General features: G+C 37.0%; 1 protein-coding gene across 2 annotated transcripts in view; it reads right to left on the reverse strand.

Annotated features, from left to right (window-relative positions):
- The window catches only part of TPP2 (tripeptidyl peptidase 2), a 51839-nt gene that overhangs the window by 3306 nt on the left and 30740 nt on the right, over positions 1-17793 (reverse strand). The window contains exons 22-28 of one of the 2 annotated variants that reach the window (XM_057378175.1): positions 16186-16430; positions 15922-16000; positions 14022-14060; positions 7215-7366; positions 7020-7116; positions 6027-6157; positions 4549-4756 (exon numbers count right to left, since the gene is read on the reverse strand). In XM_057378175.1, coding sequence (XP_057234158.1) covers positions 4549-4756; positions 6027-6157; positions 7020-7116; positions 7215-7366; positions 14022-14060; positions 15922-16000; positions 16186-16430 — 951 coding nt within the window. The remainder of the gene's footprint in view (positions 1-4548; positions 4757-6026; positions 6158-7019; positions 7117-7214; positions 7367-14021; positions 14061-15921; positions 16001-16185; positions 16431-17793) is intronic. The other variant, XM_057378176.1, reaches the window with a different exon arrangement.

Here is a 17793-nt window from a genome sequence, read left to right on the forward strand (position 1 = left end):
GGAGGCTAACCAGAAATAATGTCACTGCTCTATGAAGAAAGCTCTTACCTGACCCTGTAAGTTTTGAATGGTTATTGAACATCAGTGATAAAGGCAGGAGGAAAGCCACTTGACAGCATTTCTTTCGTAACAGGGCTTCCTAGAGTTTTTGTGGCAAGAAAACAAAGCATTTTACGAAACACCCTTGCTCCGGCTAAACAGAAGTTTGGGTATTTCTAAATGAGAAAAAGTTTCTCTGCTGAACGAAAAGGTTGAAAACCATGCTCCAAGAGCTCTTGACAAAAGACAATAATTTCTGTCTTAGTGTTCAAAAAAAAATAAAGAAACCAATCAACTGTATACAAGTTCAGCAAAACTCCTAAAAATTCATTAGCGCTCTAGAAGTTATGAACAATGCTTTAAAATCAGAATTTGTTTACAAACAAAAGATGCTAGGTAAGAAATAGTACTTTTAAAACTTGTACACATATTGGTCAAATCAAGCCTTATAGTTAATAAGTACTACAAGCTTTACAAGACCACAGAAGTAAAGATTAGGATTATTTGGTATATGTAAGGACAATGTAAACTGCAGTGCAATTAAGATATAACAGGGAAAACAGCTGCTATCTTAATGTATAATACCATCAAATAAATCTATATGTAGYATCCAAAAGCAAACTGTTAGATGAAAGAATAGTAATAAATTCAAAGTATTTGATATTATTTCATAGTTACATAATGTAACAAAAAATATAATATAATGAAGGCCAGCTTTTGCATATCAAGAAATATGGCCCAGAAACTGTACTTTACTCCTCAGACTAATGGCCTGGAATACAGTGTGTGCTAGGACCCAGACCCAAGGGCTGGGGCTTGGACATCCACCTAATTAGCTGCCTAACTTGCCATGGTCATAAAGATGCATATTTAGGACAGTAAGATGCTGAAATGATCTCTCCCAAGACATTTGTGGGGCTCAAGTACCTAAAAGCCAGAAAACACTCTTAAAAAAAAAGGCATGTTTGAATCCAGCAATACTAAAACACCTAATTGAACTTTCCTAGTATCCTAATGCTGTTAACTTATGAAAAGAGACTTGTATAATCAATTAATTAATCATTTAAAGAGTTGATTAATATATACGTACATTTACAAATRGTTAAAATACTAGGTTAAACAATATATTCTGTAGAAACATACTCCAGCTAATTTTATGAACACTGAGGTTGTAATGTTYACAATTCCCAAGAAATGAGCTTTTTCAGGTACATATACATCTATGGTAACAAACTAAGCTTTCTTAGCTACATTAGTTTATTTTTCTCTACTCAATTAATGCCCTAYTACAAATAAAAATTAAGTTAATATAAAAAAATTGACTTATCTTATTTTCAAGAGGGAGGGGACTTGGGGGAATCAAATATCCAGCAACACATTTTTGGCAGTGACTGAATAAAATCAGCTGGAATAGACAGCTGTATACGACAATTCAAACAGTGTAAGGAAAAACAATGTAGACTAAAGATGTTTAAAGGATAAGATGGAARGGTACGGGCCTTTTACTTGTTTTTAAACTTATTTTTAAATGAGACTCTTTGCTTTTACCCCACAGCTAACAAAGGTTGAGGGGCATGAAATTCTACAGATTGGTCATTCCAAATAACAAATACACAATATTCTACTATTCTCCTGCAGCAGCTTTGATTAAAACTGAGGGTTTTGGCCTATAAAATTTAAAGCCACGTTCTAKGAAAAAGAACTGAAGTGCTATCGTATACATGTTAGCATAATCAATCAAATGCTATATAAAGCTGCCTTAACTGAACTTTATTTGAAATGTTTTTGCGTATATGGGTACATAAATATTTTCTTTCCTGTTTAATTTAAAATGAACCTTCAGACAATAGCTGAAAGTGTGAACAAATGCACTTACTATCAAAAGTAAAGTTACTTCCCTACATACTTGCTACAATATGGCGACAAGCAGGACACTTCAATGACAAACAGGCAATTCAAAGGAACTACCAAATGCCCTGTGAGGCCCAGGTGCTACATCTGCACAGGAGAGATGAAACAGAGGAGACGGTACTTGATTYACTAGAGGGTGAGCAGAAGCACACAGCAAAGTGGTGATGCTCCTGATTCATCTTTAAAAACAAAAGAAAACATAGTCCTCTCGGTTTTCAAAAATTTACTGACAGCTGGATGAACTGTGATTTATAGGAAGCTTAGAACTAAAAATACTTACAGCAATGCTTCTAACTTAAGTCATACATATACATCTATATATACTTGAATGATCAGTGCAGTATGCATATGCTCGATTTCCTTCCTTTCTCACCCAGATGTTCCATCTTTTGTATGCCAGTATCACACAGGCACGTCTACATAAAAGAAGAGCTCCACATTTTCATTCCCAACACACTACTTTAGAATAAGCTGGCTGTCCTGAGAACTCTCCTTTGAAGGACATTCACATAAGCTCTATCTCCCTATCTGACTTGACTACTCCCACTTTCAAACCTCTTACTTCTGTGCTGCTTTAGGCTGGGTTCATTAATTCTCTTCACAGTAGCTGGTATGGGGCTSTGTTTTTGATTTGTGCTGCAAACAGTACTGATAACTCAGGGATGTTCCAGCTGTTGCTCAGCAGTGCCTGCAGAGTCCAGGACTTTTCTGCCTCTCACCCCACTCCACCAGCGAGAAGGCACGCACAAGGAATTGGGAGTGGATACAGCCAGAACAGTTAACCACAACTGACCCCCAACTGGGGAAGAAGAAGAAAGGGGAGATTTGGAGCTTGTCTTCCCAAGTCATGGYTGTGTATGATGAAACCCGACTTTTCTGGAGATGGCTGAACACCTGCTGGCCCATGGGAAGAGGTGAATTAATTCCTCATTTTGTTTTGCTTGTGTGCACAATTTTTGCTTTACCTACTGAACCTACTCATTTTTGCACAGTGAAGGTTCTCACTTTTACTCTTCCAATTCTCTTCCTTATTACAACATGGGGGAATGAACAAGTAGCTTGGTAGGTCTTGTGACAGTGAATCAGTTTAGACTTCAATTTGAGTAGTAAAACTCACAAAAAATAGGAAAGAAGACAAATACATACTACGTAAACAGGATTAAAATTATTTCCATATGAAATGCGAGAAAAATCTAAAGAACTTTTGTTTGTCTTCTAGTATCAATTTAAAAATACAGAAGAATCAATTTTCAGAGCAAAACCTGAATATGCACTTTGACAAATCCATGGTTAAGTCAGTCAAAGAGAGAGGTTCAATTCYTAATCTGTAGAATTCAAATCAGAGTTACTTACTCCAGGCCCCAAGCGCACAGCTCAACAATGCTATCTGTCTTGAAATAAAAGCCAAAGACCAAAACTCCCAACAAAACACCTACATTGGCATTATTCCATTGAAATTATTCCCATCAGCTTTAAAAAATAAAAACCAGGAGACAGAACTAAACCAGGGGCTGCTATACTGGAACAAAGTATTGCATTTACAAACAGAGAGCAAGAAAATCATGTGCTGAACAATATGATTGAAGCACAAAATCTGCTACCACATGATATTATATTCAGTTAATGATTAGAAGAGATATGCTGAAAAGATGTATGTGTACAAGGACATATACATTAAAGTGAGGCTAAGCACCACCAACCTYGTTGATCAGGCCTCCAACTAAAGCACAAGTTCTTACAGGGAGTTTATCTACTGTCAAGGAAGTTAAAGGTTTTAWTTTTTTTTTCTATTTTCAAAGCTTTTCTTTTGTAAATATCTGAAGTGCTTTGGTAATTTTACTTAAGTATCAACAAACACCCTGGTCACTCCCTCTTCCACTAAAATACAGCCACAGGTCACAGTTAAGTACAGAAACTAATTWACATCAATAGCTCACTAGTTAAAAATACGAAGTCATAACCTCTCTAATTCAAAAACTATGAAACTAATCACCTACAATGGATTTTTTCTTCCTTCTGGAATTGCTGTCTTGAATGAAGAAGAAAAAAATTTAACTCCTAGGAACTTCAGGAACTCCAAAATGCCAGGGAAGTGTGTGCTAATAAATATGTAATTATTTCTAAGGGTTTATTCCTTTACCTCTACACACATTACTGACATCCAAACACAAAACTTCTCTTATAGTGTGGAAGAGGCTACTGCATGCAGGACTGAACAGGGCAGGGATGCTGCACACTTCCGCTTGTACAGCTACAACAGTGCAGAGATTAATCAAAAATATTCCCTGGAAAGTACTGGAAGAAGTAATTCAGTAAAGGAAACAGCTTTTTTTTTTGCGGAAACCTGGTACTGTCTTATACCCTTCCCCTAAACCTCAACATCCACTTGCGCAGAGATGGGCTTACCATGGATTTGACAGGCTTGGCAAAATCTCCTTGAAAAAAATTCATAAAGGAAGCACAACACAGAGGGACATCATGGAAAAGTAGAAGGGAGGAATGTACGAGGTTATGCACACAAAGGGAGGGCAAAATTCCAGGAGAAAACATCAGAAAATCCAACATGCAAATAAAAGAAAATCTGCTCTGGTCTCTTACCTTGCTGTCAAAAAGATCAGTCCATTTTGTTGTTTCCCAGAATGTCTCTGTCAAAGCTTCCGAGCAGCTCTCATGATCCTCATCTTTGCCTTCTGCATCACTGGAAGCAGCCCCTTCTTGGGTCTGCAGATGAAGAAGTTGGTCAGCCAGAGCACTTCCCTTTCGACAAAGGGCATCCACTAAAGTACTCTTCTGTTTTTCCATTTCACTAGGGAAAACAAACAGTATGAAAAATATTAAGAACAGAAACAGTACTAATKCAGTTTAAGCAAAAAACAAAGTTTACAGTAGTTAGCACACACAAAATGAAAATAAGTACAAAGATAACTTTAAAGCAAGGCTATTTACTATAAATTAAACTAATCATAAAAGATTACCTAAAGACCCACTAAGCATTAAAGACATTCAATCATTCTTCTACGTATGAGATGCCTTAGATGACTTAAGGCAAGGGCAACTCAGTATTCTAAAAGTAAGCCAGTATCCAGAAATACAGCTTTATAGTTCCTGGCATTACAAACAGACTGAGTTGAATCCACCACTAACATAAGCAGATACAATTCTGCTGACTTCAAAGGAATCACATCCATTTAAAGCACCATTGAATTCGGTGTTCAATTTCAGAAGTTATACTCAAACCACATGATCTAATGGATCACTTACCAAGAAATGTTTAGAATGAAGTTTATTATGTCAAGGCTTTGCTTTTATATCAGCAATCCTAAAATTACATACAAATCTGAATGCAGGATAGCTAGAACAGACAGCCTAGCTTTACAATTAAAAACTGATATTTTATAGATAATCAGCAAAGATGGATCTCCCATTTTAAARGCCTAATCTTCAGATCTGCTGCTCTGTTACTAAAACAGCACCATGCTACAAACAGCAAAATCCATCATTTACTCTCCAGACTAAGGTGTCACCTTCAAAATTCTGTCTTCCTAAGGATATATACACTGACAATTCAGGGGAACAATCTAAAACTAAAGAAYAATGGGTCTCAAAAATACTAGGAAGCATGATTATTATGCTTTTCACGAATGCAATCTTTTGCAAGTGGTTACTTCTTAGGCTGAAGTCAATTTTGTCTTCAAATACAGATCTGAAAGGTTGCAAAATATAAATAAAAGGCAGGTAGCATTCGAAATAGATAGTTCTTCTGGTACTCCAGTGGTCCATCTGATCTTAGATTAAGCTTGATACAACTTAACACCCCATTCTTCTGATTTATTTAAATCCTGAAAGCACCCTTTTTTATTTTATTTAATAAATAAAAAATTGGAAGCTTCAGTGTTCTTGCATTCTGGAGTTAATAAGACAACACAATAATTGTGTACTCATATTTGAAATTACCTGTGCCACAAAAATAATACAAGTTAACAAAAATGTTACAGTAATTCAATTTCTTATATGCAGAGACAAAGTACATAGACTACAGAAATAGGATGCAGGAAAATTATTTACTGGGTAGGTACTTTTTTATAGTAGTTGCATCAGGCCTGGGATCAGTCTTCATGGCAAAATATACTGCTAATGCTGTTTGATCAATATGAGAGATTACTGTATTTGCCGCTTCAACTATTTCATCAAGTCTTTTCATCCGTTCCTAGAGAAAAATAAAAAAAGATGGTCAGCACCATGAAATCACACTACTTCACTGGTGATTCTACTAACTTTAGGGTGATTGAAAAACTATGCAGAAATAACATTTGATAATTCAGCATGTTCTTTTCTCTGCTTCATTCAAATTTTGCTTAAAAAACCCTGAAAATTGTGCAAGAAATCCTGCATATTTAGCCCATTTCACTGAAAACAAAATATGAAATATGAGGTTGGTATATGCAAAATGCGGTTTGCAGGAAGAAAATCCCCTTTCAGTACAAATCACTAGTCTTATATAATGTAGCAGTTATTCACTTCAGAAACAAATAAAAAGAAAAATATTCAAGCTAGTGGCATATGCACAAAGGTGTTTGTCTTCAAGGTAAAAGAAAAGCAGATGCCAACTCTTCTGTTCACAGAAGGAGGACATTTTTGAGGACAACGACAGAAACTGGATTTAGCTGTGTCACATTAGGAAGTTACTGTCCTCAGTTGTCTGAGTCATTCTCCTGGGAGAAATTACCAGTCCAGTAGAGGAACAGAACAGGACATGCATTTGTCTCAGTAGCCACCATTCACAACAAAATCGTTGCAGACTAAAAGAGTACGAAAACTTAAAATGTGTTTAACTAAACAAGGCATAACTTGATGAGCAAACACACTCTGGTTAGGCTTACTTTCTTTTATTCTGCTGTGGGATTAAATAAATCACAGTCAAGGGAGACAGCTCTCACTCTAACTAGAAATTTCTGCTTTTTAATACTGAGTACAATCACTTCAAGTTCAAACGCATCCAAAGAAAGATTCAGCTGATTAGGCTATATCRATGTATTGAGACAAATCAAGTTTAAGAAGCATTAAATAACCTTTTCAGAATCCAGCTGATGCAGTCTTGCAACATACAAAGGAAGATGATTAGGAAACGCTTCTTTCAACTCACTGTACATGTCAGTGGTATCCAGCCTAGAAGAGAGGAGGATATAGCAYGAAAACACAGATTCTGAGTATGTTTGTGAACATCAAGCTGCTTCAAATTTGTGTACTAATGGTAGCAGACATACTTGGTCATCCACTGTATTTTTAGGTCTCTTAAAGCTTCAGCAAATTCTTCTTTTACATCTTTTTCTTTTTCCTGTTCTTTTTCTTTCTCTTTGCTGCCATTTTTACTCTTTGATGGTGATGGTATCAGATGATAGTGAACAGTAAGGACATCCTGGAGGTGGGAAAAGAGACACRTATTGAGAGGGATAAAGTACACATTTTTCTGATGTCATATAAAAGCTAAATTACAGCCAGCAACTACTCTGAGCTACTTATGCACTGAGTAAGGGTTCTGAGAACAAAGACATTAGACAGTAAAAATTCAAGAACTGCTTTAAGTTTTCATTCTGAGCAATGCAAGCATGTAAATATTAAAACAGCACACCAGGTATAAGAAAAAAAGCCTAAAACATAGCCACTTCGACAGTTTTATACTCACATAATTTGACATAGCATTAGTTAGGGAATAAGAAAGGTAGTTTTCTGTTAAGTTTTTCCATAAAAAAAGCAAATAACTTGGTTAAAAAAGCTAAGGGAAAAAAGACAGATAATCTATCCTACAAATCTGGCAATAAACAAATGAATATAGACGGCTGAATTCTAAAAAAAATAACACCACAGTAGGATATACATGAAACATGCCACAGGATATAAATTCATTCCTCCAAGATGCTATTTCTTCCATGTGTGTACTGATTTAGCTGATGCATCACCAGTCTGCTGCCGCAGACTTTCCAGTTTCACCTGTATCTGCATTCTAATTAGGTAGACACAACAGCAAGATTTTTTTAAACCCTATATGGTAGCATAGAAATATCATTATAGTTTTGAGTTCATGCTACACTAGTCAATAACCATAAGAAAATCAGTTACATCTATTTAAAGGAAAAATTCTAACTCAGTCCATGTTCTGATTACCATTTTCTGACAATTTACATTTAAGTTTGCAAATAAGGTCACATTAGATTTCATTCATTGCTTCTACAACATTAAACTGCTGCGTGAGGTCTTTTTGTTCTTTYTGGTTTTAATGTTGCACTCTTTAGACAAGCCTCTCCCTAAACAGTGAGGGCACGTCCCATTACTTTACATATAGGAAATTTCACAGAGAAGATCACATAAGTTTAAATCCTCTAGACACAACTAGTCTGTTGYAACTTGGTGCAAAATATTGAGTTGCATGTTCAATTACTGTGGCAATTTAATTATTCTTACCAATTATTCCAAAATACATTTGTGGGAATAATTCCCATAAACCAGGTCAGCGCTGTGTAATAAAATGAACCCTTGTTTACAAGATGGAGTTAAAGTTACTTAAACAGGAAGTAAAAGGGTGACAAACTGCAATAATGGAMTTCAACACTACACTTCTGAAACATTCAAAAACCATAATGCAGAAAAATTTTATTTGAACTTACAGTTCAAACAGACCRGCATCTTGCTACGAGTTACTGAACATAATATTGGTAAAAGTGACTTCAACAGTCCCTTAWATCAATTTTTCCAGCTACTTAATATGTAATCAAAGAACCACACCATGGACATTTAAATACTTTTTTTTGAAAACTAGTTTAGAAAACTAATCTGCATTAAAGGGTAGCTTTCACAGGAACTATCCTGCACACATGCATTTCAACTAAGAAGTGCATGACCAGTCAGGACACCTAATGAGCCTCCAGCAAGATCCAGGCCCAGAGCACGACAAAACAGGAAGGTACATGGAAGTAAGTACACACACAGGAAGATACAGAGGTCAGGAACATGTATGGGGTTCACTAAGGTAATCAGAACAGTACGAAGCAACAATAGAGTTCATTAAAGCAAACCAAACATTTTACAAAGTCTAAGAAGCTAGTTGAGCACAAAAATCTAAATTTACAATGCTTTCTAAAAGACGTCCTCTATTGAAACTAGTATTTTCCTAAGAAAGAAACTGGCCTTTCTAAGTAATATTCTTCCAATAGTTGAGGATTTCCTTCTTGAAAGCCCTTTTCATTTCACTTGGTGACATAATTTGAAGTTATATATCTAAATGACCTCTGCATTCTCAAGCCTTGTCTATGAGAAGGTTCTACAACTCCGGTTTCAGTTTCAAACCAAACATAATTGGATTTAACAAAATCTCATGTTGATGAACACTTGTATTTTGAGAGACTACTCCTATGTAGCTAAACCATCAACAGTAAAATGTCATCTCCCCATTCTCTCACCTAGGTACTTTTGGTCTCAAGAGATTCTGTAAGCATTACAAGCTATGACCACCAAGAGGAAAACAAAGAGCTTCAAACCCAGGCACCYTCCTCTCTTACAGAGCTTACAGAGTAAGAAGCACACTTCTCTACAGATCTCACACATATTTCATGGGATAAATAGTTTAGGTGCTATTCACATTTAACTAAACTATTACAAGGCCTTAAGATGGACTGAAGGCTTCTTTATTTACTTTATCTGCAAACACTAGGACCATTTATAACACTTGGCAATTCCCTAGATACCAGATCTCAGAATGGCACTGTCATTGCCCTTCTGAAACATTCATCATTAGAGACTAAGGAGAAGCCAGCACTTCACAATTCAGCAGTTCAATATATTTTCTTATTCAAATTTCTCTCTGATAGGAACCAAATTCCTAGAATAGTGTACTGGATTTCATTTTATATATACCTATAAAAAGATATARAGCTATAGACAGAGAAAGACAGCAAGTGAGCATATAACCCACTGAAAAAAAATTACTTAAGGGAAACTTTCAAATTATTCTCTAAAAACTATGCATTATTGGGAACTTGGGAAGCATACAGGATATGCACTTCAGCCAGCATAAAATGTGCAGTCTCAAAAGCCTCACTGGGTTTATTTAAAATGAACTACAAACTGCACACATAAACAAGCACAGTGCCCTCAAAACAGTCACCTCTTAAGAGCTTAATTAACAGTTAATTTGGCTTCAAGATTTCAATTTAGATTTCTGTCTGGTGACTAAATATGTAGTACTTTATATGGAAAGCACATATAAACTACTGTTATTTGTACTTCAAAGCATTCACAGCAAAACTAACCACAGGAAAACAGCTCCTTCTAGGAACACATCCCAGGTCTCATTTTTTATTTAATAGGCATCTGAATATGTAATGCCTATCTGCACATACAGATGAATATACATATGGAATTTGAATCTGCTTTAAGATGCACAGAATTTGTGTAGTGTTGCTTATTTTTACAGCAACTCTTATTTAATGGAAAATTAATTAAGCTTTTTGAAGTCAATAGCCAAGCTTACACAAAACTGTATCAGGCACGTACTTCATCCTATTTTTGAAGGCCTCATGATTAAACAAGCATAGTGTCTCAAGGAAAGGAAATCACCCTTTTAGGGTGACTCAAAGGAAATCACCCTTTTAGGTTTGACTTCCAATAGTACTTATCAGTATCTGCAAAATGCATTTCTTGCTTTTAATAGGAAAAGAGGACAGCAGAATAGGGAGAAAGGTGTAGAAATTTTGTATCCCTTGGCTAATTGATACATATTGCTGTTCRAAAGCTGCATTATGCAAACCAACAAAAAGTTATTCTTACAGAAAAAGTCMMYGACATCTTTTACATTCAATGTTCTGGACAAAGCTTGGAGACAAGAGGAAAAAGTAATCAGATTGTAACTGCATTACARACAAAAACAAAGACACCTGTTCATTATGTGGAGAGAACCCCTTGACATTTTTGTACAGTGATAAAAGAATTAACCATCTAAAACTAGGCTGCTATTTCCTGGCACAGCCACAAACTGCTTTTATGCAAAACAGGGATGCAGTCAGGTGGATTGAAACCTGCTGAATGACTGGGCCCAGAGGGTGATCAGTGATATGCACCTGGAGGCCAGTAACTAATTGTGAGCCCCAGGGGTCAATTCTAGATTAAAGCCTCTTAATGTCTTCATTAATTACCTGGACAATGGGGCAGAGAGGGCACCCTCAGCATGCTCCTAGTGACACCAAACTGGGAGTGGCTGATATGCCAGGGAGTCTGCTGCCATCCAGAGGGACCTCGAAAGGCTGCAGAAATGGCCTCAACAGAAGCCTCATGAAGCTCAACAGAGAGAAGTGCAGGAACAGGAAAAGAATAAATCCAGGCACAGTACACACTGCGGGCCATCCAGCAGGAAAGCAGCGTGGCAACCTGGTGCACACAGGCTGAGCCAGCCGTGTGCCCTTGTGGCAAAGAGGGCTCCTAATCTTGCAGGAGGGCCTGGACCTGTCTTTGAAAAATATGAAAAACCTACGTATTTTTTGACTGCATCACAAAAGAAATATGTAAGTAAGTTTCCTGTGCTAGAAAACMCCTTATCTGCATGTAAACTTAGGGCAGAGTAAATACAAAAATTTTTAAACCAGGAAGGATGCTGAGTCACATTCTCAGAAAAGTGCCTTAACGGAACTCTTACAGAACAATGCACTGAAATACACTGTGTTTTATTTCACAGAATATGCTGAGTTKGAAGGGACCCAAGAATCAAGTCCAATTCCTGGCCCTGCACAGCACCATCCCCAAGAGTYACACCATGTACCCCAGAGCATTGTCCGAACACTTCCTGAACTTTGTCAATGCTGGTGCTGTGACCACTTCCCTGGGCAGCCTGGTTCCAGGGCCCAACCACCCTCTGGGTGAGGAACKTTTTTCTAATATCCAACCTAAATCTCCCCAGACACAACTTCAGACCACTTCARGTCCTGTCACAGGTCACCACAGAGAAGGGATCAGTGTCTATGGCTCTGCTTTCCCTCAAGAGGAAACTGCAGACTGCAATGAGGTTTCCYTTCAATCTCCTCTCCTCCAGGCGGAACAGACGAAGTGATCTCAGTCACTCCTGATACGGCTTCTCCTCAAAGCCCTTCAGTATCTTTGTTGCCCTCCTTTGGACACTCTCTAATGGTTTAATATCTTTCTTATATTGTGGCACCCAAAACTGCCCCCAGCACTCGAGCAGAGGCCACCCCAGGTCAGAGCAGAGCGGGACAATCCCCTCCCTTGCCCCGGTTGGTGATGCTGTGCCTGATGCCCCCCAGGACAGGGTTGGCCCTCCTGGCTTCCAGGGCACTGCTGGCTTCTGTTCAACTGACCACCAACCAGGATTCCCAGGTCCCTTCCCATGGCACTGCTCTCCAGCACCTCATTCCCCGTTTTGCACATCCAGGGTTGCCCCATCCCAGGCCCAGAATCCAGCACTTTCCCTTGTTGAACTTCATGTGGTTGGTGATTGCCCAACCCCCCATTTGTCAAGGTCTCTCTGCAGGACCTCCCTGCCTTCRAGGATGACAACAGCTCCTCCCAATTTAGTATTGTCTGCGAACTTGCTTGGTATCCCTTCCAGTCATGTGTCCAAGTCCTTTAGGAAGATGCTGAAGAGCACAGGGCTGAGTATGGAGCCCTGCAGAAATCCACTAGCTTATGTGCTGCTAGTACACTGATGAATAACAGAGGGAAGTAACAAGRAGGACAGTTTTTGTTTTGGCTTGGGTGGTTTTACTGTTCACATATGAACGCAATGTCTATTCGAAAATCCAAAGAAACAAAACCCAAAAAACTATAACATGCAACCTCTAGAATCTGTTTAATWGGTTTTGTTATTCACATAGCATTATTATTAGAGTTTAATTTCCCTATTAGAGATTCATTTAGTGAAGATCTTATACCTATTCACCACAAACCCATCCATTCACATGGGATTTTAAATTATTTTTCGAAAAGTGATCGCATGATCTTCAGATACGAAAGTAAAACTCAGGAATGCACACTAAAATCCTTCTTGGAAAGGTTAATCACATTCCCACATGGTTATTAGATCAAGACCAGATTAAGTCAGCAGGTCCAGCTTCCAGCTCACTATTAACAAAGGAACGGAACATGACTATAAACTGTGTTATTCATGTTTCTCAGGTCTTACTTCTAACAAGAATACTGAACCTGCGTATCACTTCAGAACAAAGTACCTTGAAATCAGCAGAAAGTAAATACCCTTTCAACTTAAGAACAAGAAAAACCCAGTAACCTCATATAGGTAGTCTAGTAAAATATTCTTTTGCATTTTTTTAAAATAAATTGGTTCACTCTGACTGCTGGTAAATTATTGTATTACGTGTGAAAATACAAGAAAGCACAATATGAAACACKTATATTAAAAGTCACTCACACCCCTATCTAAACTGTCTCACACATGCTCCAAAATTCATTCTGTGAATACTACAACTGCTACATGACTATATAAACTCCAGCCTATAACAAGATACATTCAAGTTTGAGTAGAATAATGAACTGAGAGACTTTTCCACCAAGTCCATCCCACCTAAAGAAAAAAACTGCTTCCCACTGCATGTTTTTWATTACTGTAATGAAGCCAAATCTCAGTTTAGTAGACTGGGAATACAGTTAGATATTCAATTATTCAATTCAAATGAAAGTGTTAGGTTCATATTCAATTCTCAAYCTGCAGACAGAATAGGCAGAAATACTTGCCACAAAAGATCTTGACCACAAACACCGAACATACCTGAGTATTTAATAACAATAAAAATTGCAGACCACTAACATCACATGCATTTTTACAGCACTTATTGCAGAAGTATACAGATGCTCACAGCATGCCTCTCAGCTATGTGTTACAGTAGTTTTTTGTCATTCTACCAGTAAACATACTTAAGGTGCTGAAGTAAATAACTCAGGTCTAAGCAGGTAGATGAAGGAGACAAATTAAAAACCAAGACTGGTAGACAAATTCTTTAAGTCATATGCAAAAAGACTTGAGTATATCTTTTTCAAAAACTAACATTCAGTACCTTTTTAAATTTTCCTTGTCGCTTTGCTGCAGACTGCCCCTGGGAGTTAGAATAACATACTGTAAGAAAACATGCACACACCACACAGGATGGAGACACCTTCTCTGTACAATTACAGTTATACTTCCAACCTATAGATTTCCAGCTAGAGTCACATCTATGATCAAACATGCTCTTAAAGCATGCTCTTTCAGGTTTTTTAAAGTAATAAACCAATGCATCATTGTATACACAATCCATTACTCCTGCAATATAAGCAAGTGTTGTTAACCACTTAGCTTCAACTAATAAATTAAAGAAATTCAGCCTCAGAATTTTAGATTTTTGACTGTTTAATGGCATTGTTCTATTTCATAATAAATACAGACAAATTAGACACATTTTCCCTTACCTTGCATCCACCCACTGACTTAGAGACAACTTTCCTGCCTAGTCCTCCTTTTTTGTCTCCTGGAACAATATTGAGGTTCACTGAAGGCAGCAGAAAGTATCATATGCTATTTACTATTTCCTTTTTCCATTGAAATATGACAATAACAATAATGCCTTAGACTACGACATGATAAACACCTCAGCTAGAATTTCTCTCTGTGTAAGATCTTAAGAATTCTCCATCACATGAAATTTGACAGGCTGTATGTATCACAGAAACCACTGTACATAGCCACTTAGTCCAGTTTAAAAATAAAACARGCAAGAATTGCAACCAATAGTTCAAGGAAGTGCATAATTCTAGCTAGGGAAACTAAACTACACTAATGTAATGGATTTATCATGGATTTCATAAAAGCACACCTTGCAGCAATCACAAAGAAAAATTAAATTAGGTATTTTAGAGCTCCTAGTTACTGGGTTTTTCCTCACTGATACATAAATTCTCCTGATACATYCTCACCTGCACTTACATGCAACCTGCCCCAGAAGTACTAGCTACAACCAATTCAGATTGAATTAACTGAACTTTCATGCTCAATGAGATCTAAAGGTACATGCCAACCTACTCACAAAAACTTACTTTCCATGAAAACATACTCTGGTTCTATACATGTTGTTCAGCTACATCCAGTGATATATGGACATATATCTACTACCTCTGAGTACTAACAATCACCATGTTTGATTCAAATTTAGTGTCAGGCTTTCCATCTGTTTAAATACAGCTAAGGCGATCTTCTAAACACTGTAGCACCAGACACACAGAAAAGTGACATGGTTACTATGCAACGATAATTATTATAGAGYCATACAAGTAAAAACCCATTTTTCACAGGATGTTATGAGCAGTAAGATCCTACAGCTTTTTTTCTAGCATCACACACAGAGATCTTATACCATTCTGTTGAAGCATACAGTCATACTAGTGGTTGACAACATCGTGTAGYAGTTAAGAAAATCTGTTTATGTATCTGAGTCAGCAAAATTCCTACTACTTGGTAAYAGTAACATAGATGTGTTTAGAAAGCAGGTGTCTTTGCTGAAAATTGCATGCATGCAACCAAGAGTACTTCAGAACCAACATGCACATAGCACTATATATATGCACATATTTTCATTCAAAAACTACATAATGCTAGGAAGTTACATAAGGTCAATTTTAAAGGCTCTGCACCACCAAAAAAGCAGTTGCTTCTAGAAATAAAAGATTTCAGAGGAAAATAATTAAAACTCAAAATTAAAAAAAATGCAATTGCATTTGAAATTAGAAGGTGAAAATAATAATAGAACTACTTAGATGTTATGCTGACTTTATAATGAAACAACTGCTTCTAAAATGTATTATGTTACCAAACCAATGCTCTTTAAAGTACTAATCCTATATAATACAGCACTTCCTGGCATGCCACTTGCTTGCTAGAAAAATTACAGAAAAAAAGCCCCATCATCCATTCCATATACTCACAGCTTTCTTTCCAAGTTCTGTTTTAGACAGAGTAAGACTTCCTGCAAGATAACATCCTGGTCCTGCTCCTTTAGGTATTCTGTTCAAAGAAAGTAAGTTCAGTGTTAAAGCCAGGTTCATTRCAGTTCAATGGAAACTACTATAATGAAGCCAAGCAGTGGAAGAGCAACACGAGGAATTACCAAGTAGACACTATCAAAGCATCATTTTAGTGAGGTGCAGAGGCAGCTGCTTAGATGCAGATGAGAAAACTTCATAACTTACTTGTCATCAGGCAGAGATGTAACAAAGAATGGCTGACTGTGTTTTGGTGGTAATGTCAAACTGTTGGAYTTCTTCTTCCCTAAGAGAGCAAGACTATGGTTTTCATAAATATCTAAGCTCAAGGTACTAGACAACCTGTGAGAAACAATAAATGGCAGGTCTTTGATGCGATCCAGCTCACTGTTCTGCTCATGGCGAATTTGTAACCGAATAGTGTAATCCCCTTTTTCCAGTTTCACAGAATACTGAAAGAAAGAAAGAAGTTCTCYTAAATGTCAAGTTTAAAAATTTCACCATTCATTAAAAAAAAACCCAACCCCCAGAAATAAGACTGTCATATTCTTGATCCATATAGCTCTAACCATTTAATCTATACTAGATTGCAAAACCAATCTCCTGAAATCAAGAGTGCTTTCAAGAAATGATAGTAGCCAAAACACATTTTGTACTGACTGAAAAAAATTTAAGTTTTCAGACCACWAAACAGGCTGACATAATTTGTTCTTATTTTAACACAGTATTAACGTTTCAAATAATCATCAGAACTCCTGTTAAGATTTCAATTCAAAACCTCTGCAGGTTTCCCTTGATACACTTTCAATTTACTGTGTTTGGGTGCTTTGCAGTTTAGACCACAGAACATCATCTCCTGTCATAAACASCCTACCAATTTTCACATCAAGGGACCCAGTATTCCTGCAAGATACAGTTTAAAGAGCTGACAGACTCTTTGTCCTGAGCTTGGTACTCAGGAACATGCAGACCACATCATCTCCATTTCTTAAAAAAACCCAAAACAGATAAAAAAATCAGAACGAACCTAAAAATCCCTCCCCAACCCAAATCACCCAAAGAAAAAAACACTTACAGAGCCTCAAATTTTTAGTTTTGACAACATTCTTTCATTTCTATCAACCTAAAATGTGGCTGTTTCGAGCAGTAGCATGCTAAGTCTCCTTTCTGATGCTGCTGCAATACAGAAGACAGCCCCAAGTAGAAAGGAATAATAATTCAGAACTACCCTGCTCCCAGAATTTCCCTGTCCTGGGTTACGGAATTATGCTTCCTGTTGGTATTTCTTCCTAGATACAATAATTTTGAATTGCTTTAGAATGGTCCTATGATGCACGAAACCGGAGATTTATAGCATGATAATCCACTAGGTCTACGTAACAAAGCACTATGGTGATGTCTAGATACTATATTATAGACTATATAGATATTATCTTACAAATGCAGGTTAAGGAATAGAAGCTTATACAATGCAATTTCTGAAAGCAATTTATAAACTTGAAAGCATGTATCTTGAAACTATCTTTCGTACATTTACAGAATGAACAATCAAAATTAGCATCACTTAGATAACGTTCAACTGCGATTTTACATTGGTAAAAAAAGTTACAAAACARAAAAATTATGAAAAATGTTTCCTTTATAAGTCTTCTTTTTTTTTTCTTAAATTTCTCCCTACTTTTGCCATGATTCAGACACACAATCTGTTACAGCAGAAAGGGATTCCCAGAGAGTACAGCATCTGCAAGTGTTAGCAAAGAACTCCCTTTCAAGGATGGCAACAGGAAGCAAACAAAGCTGAAGCATTTAAAAAGC

The sequence above is a fragment of the Malurus melanocephalus genome, unplaced genomic scaffold (assembly GCF_030028575.1).
Source record: "Malurus melanocephalus ecotype Western Australia unplaced genomic scaffold, MMel_1.1 scaffold_344, whole genome shotgun sequence".
Lineage (NCBI taxonomy): Eukaryota > Metazoa > Chordata > Aves > Passeriformes > Maluridae > Malurus > Malurus melanocephalus.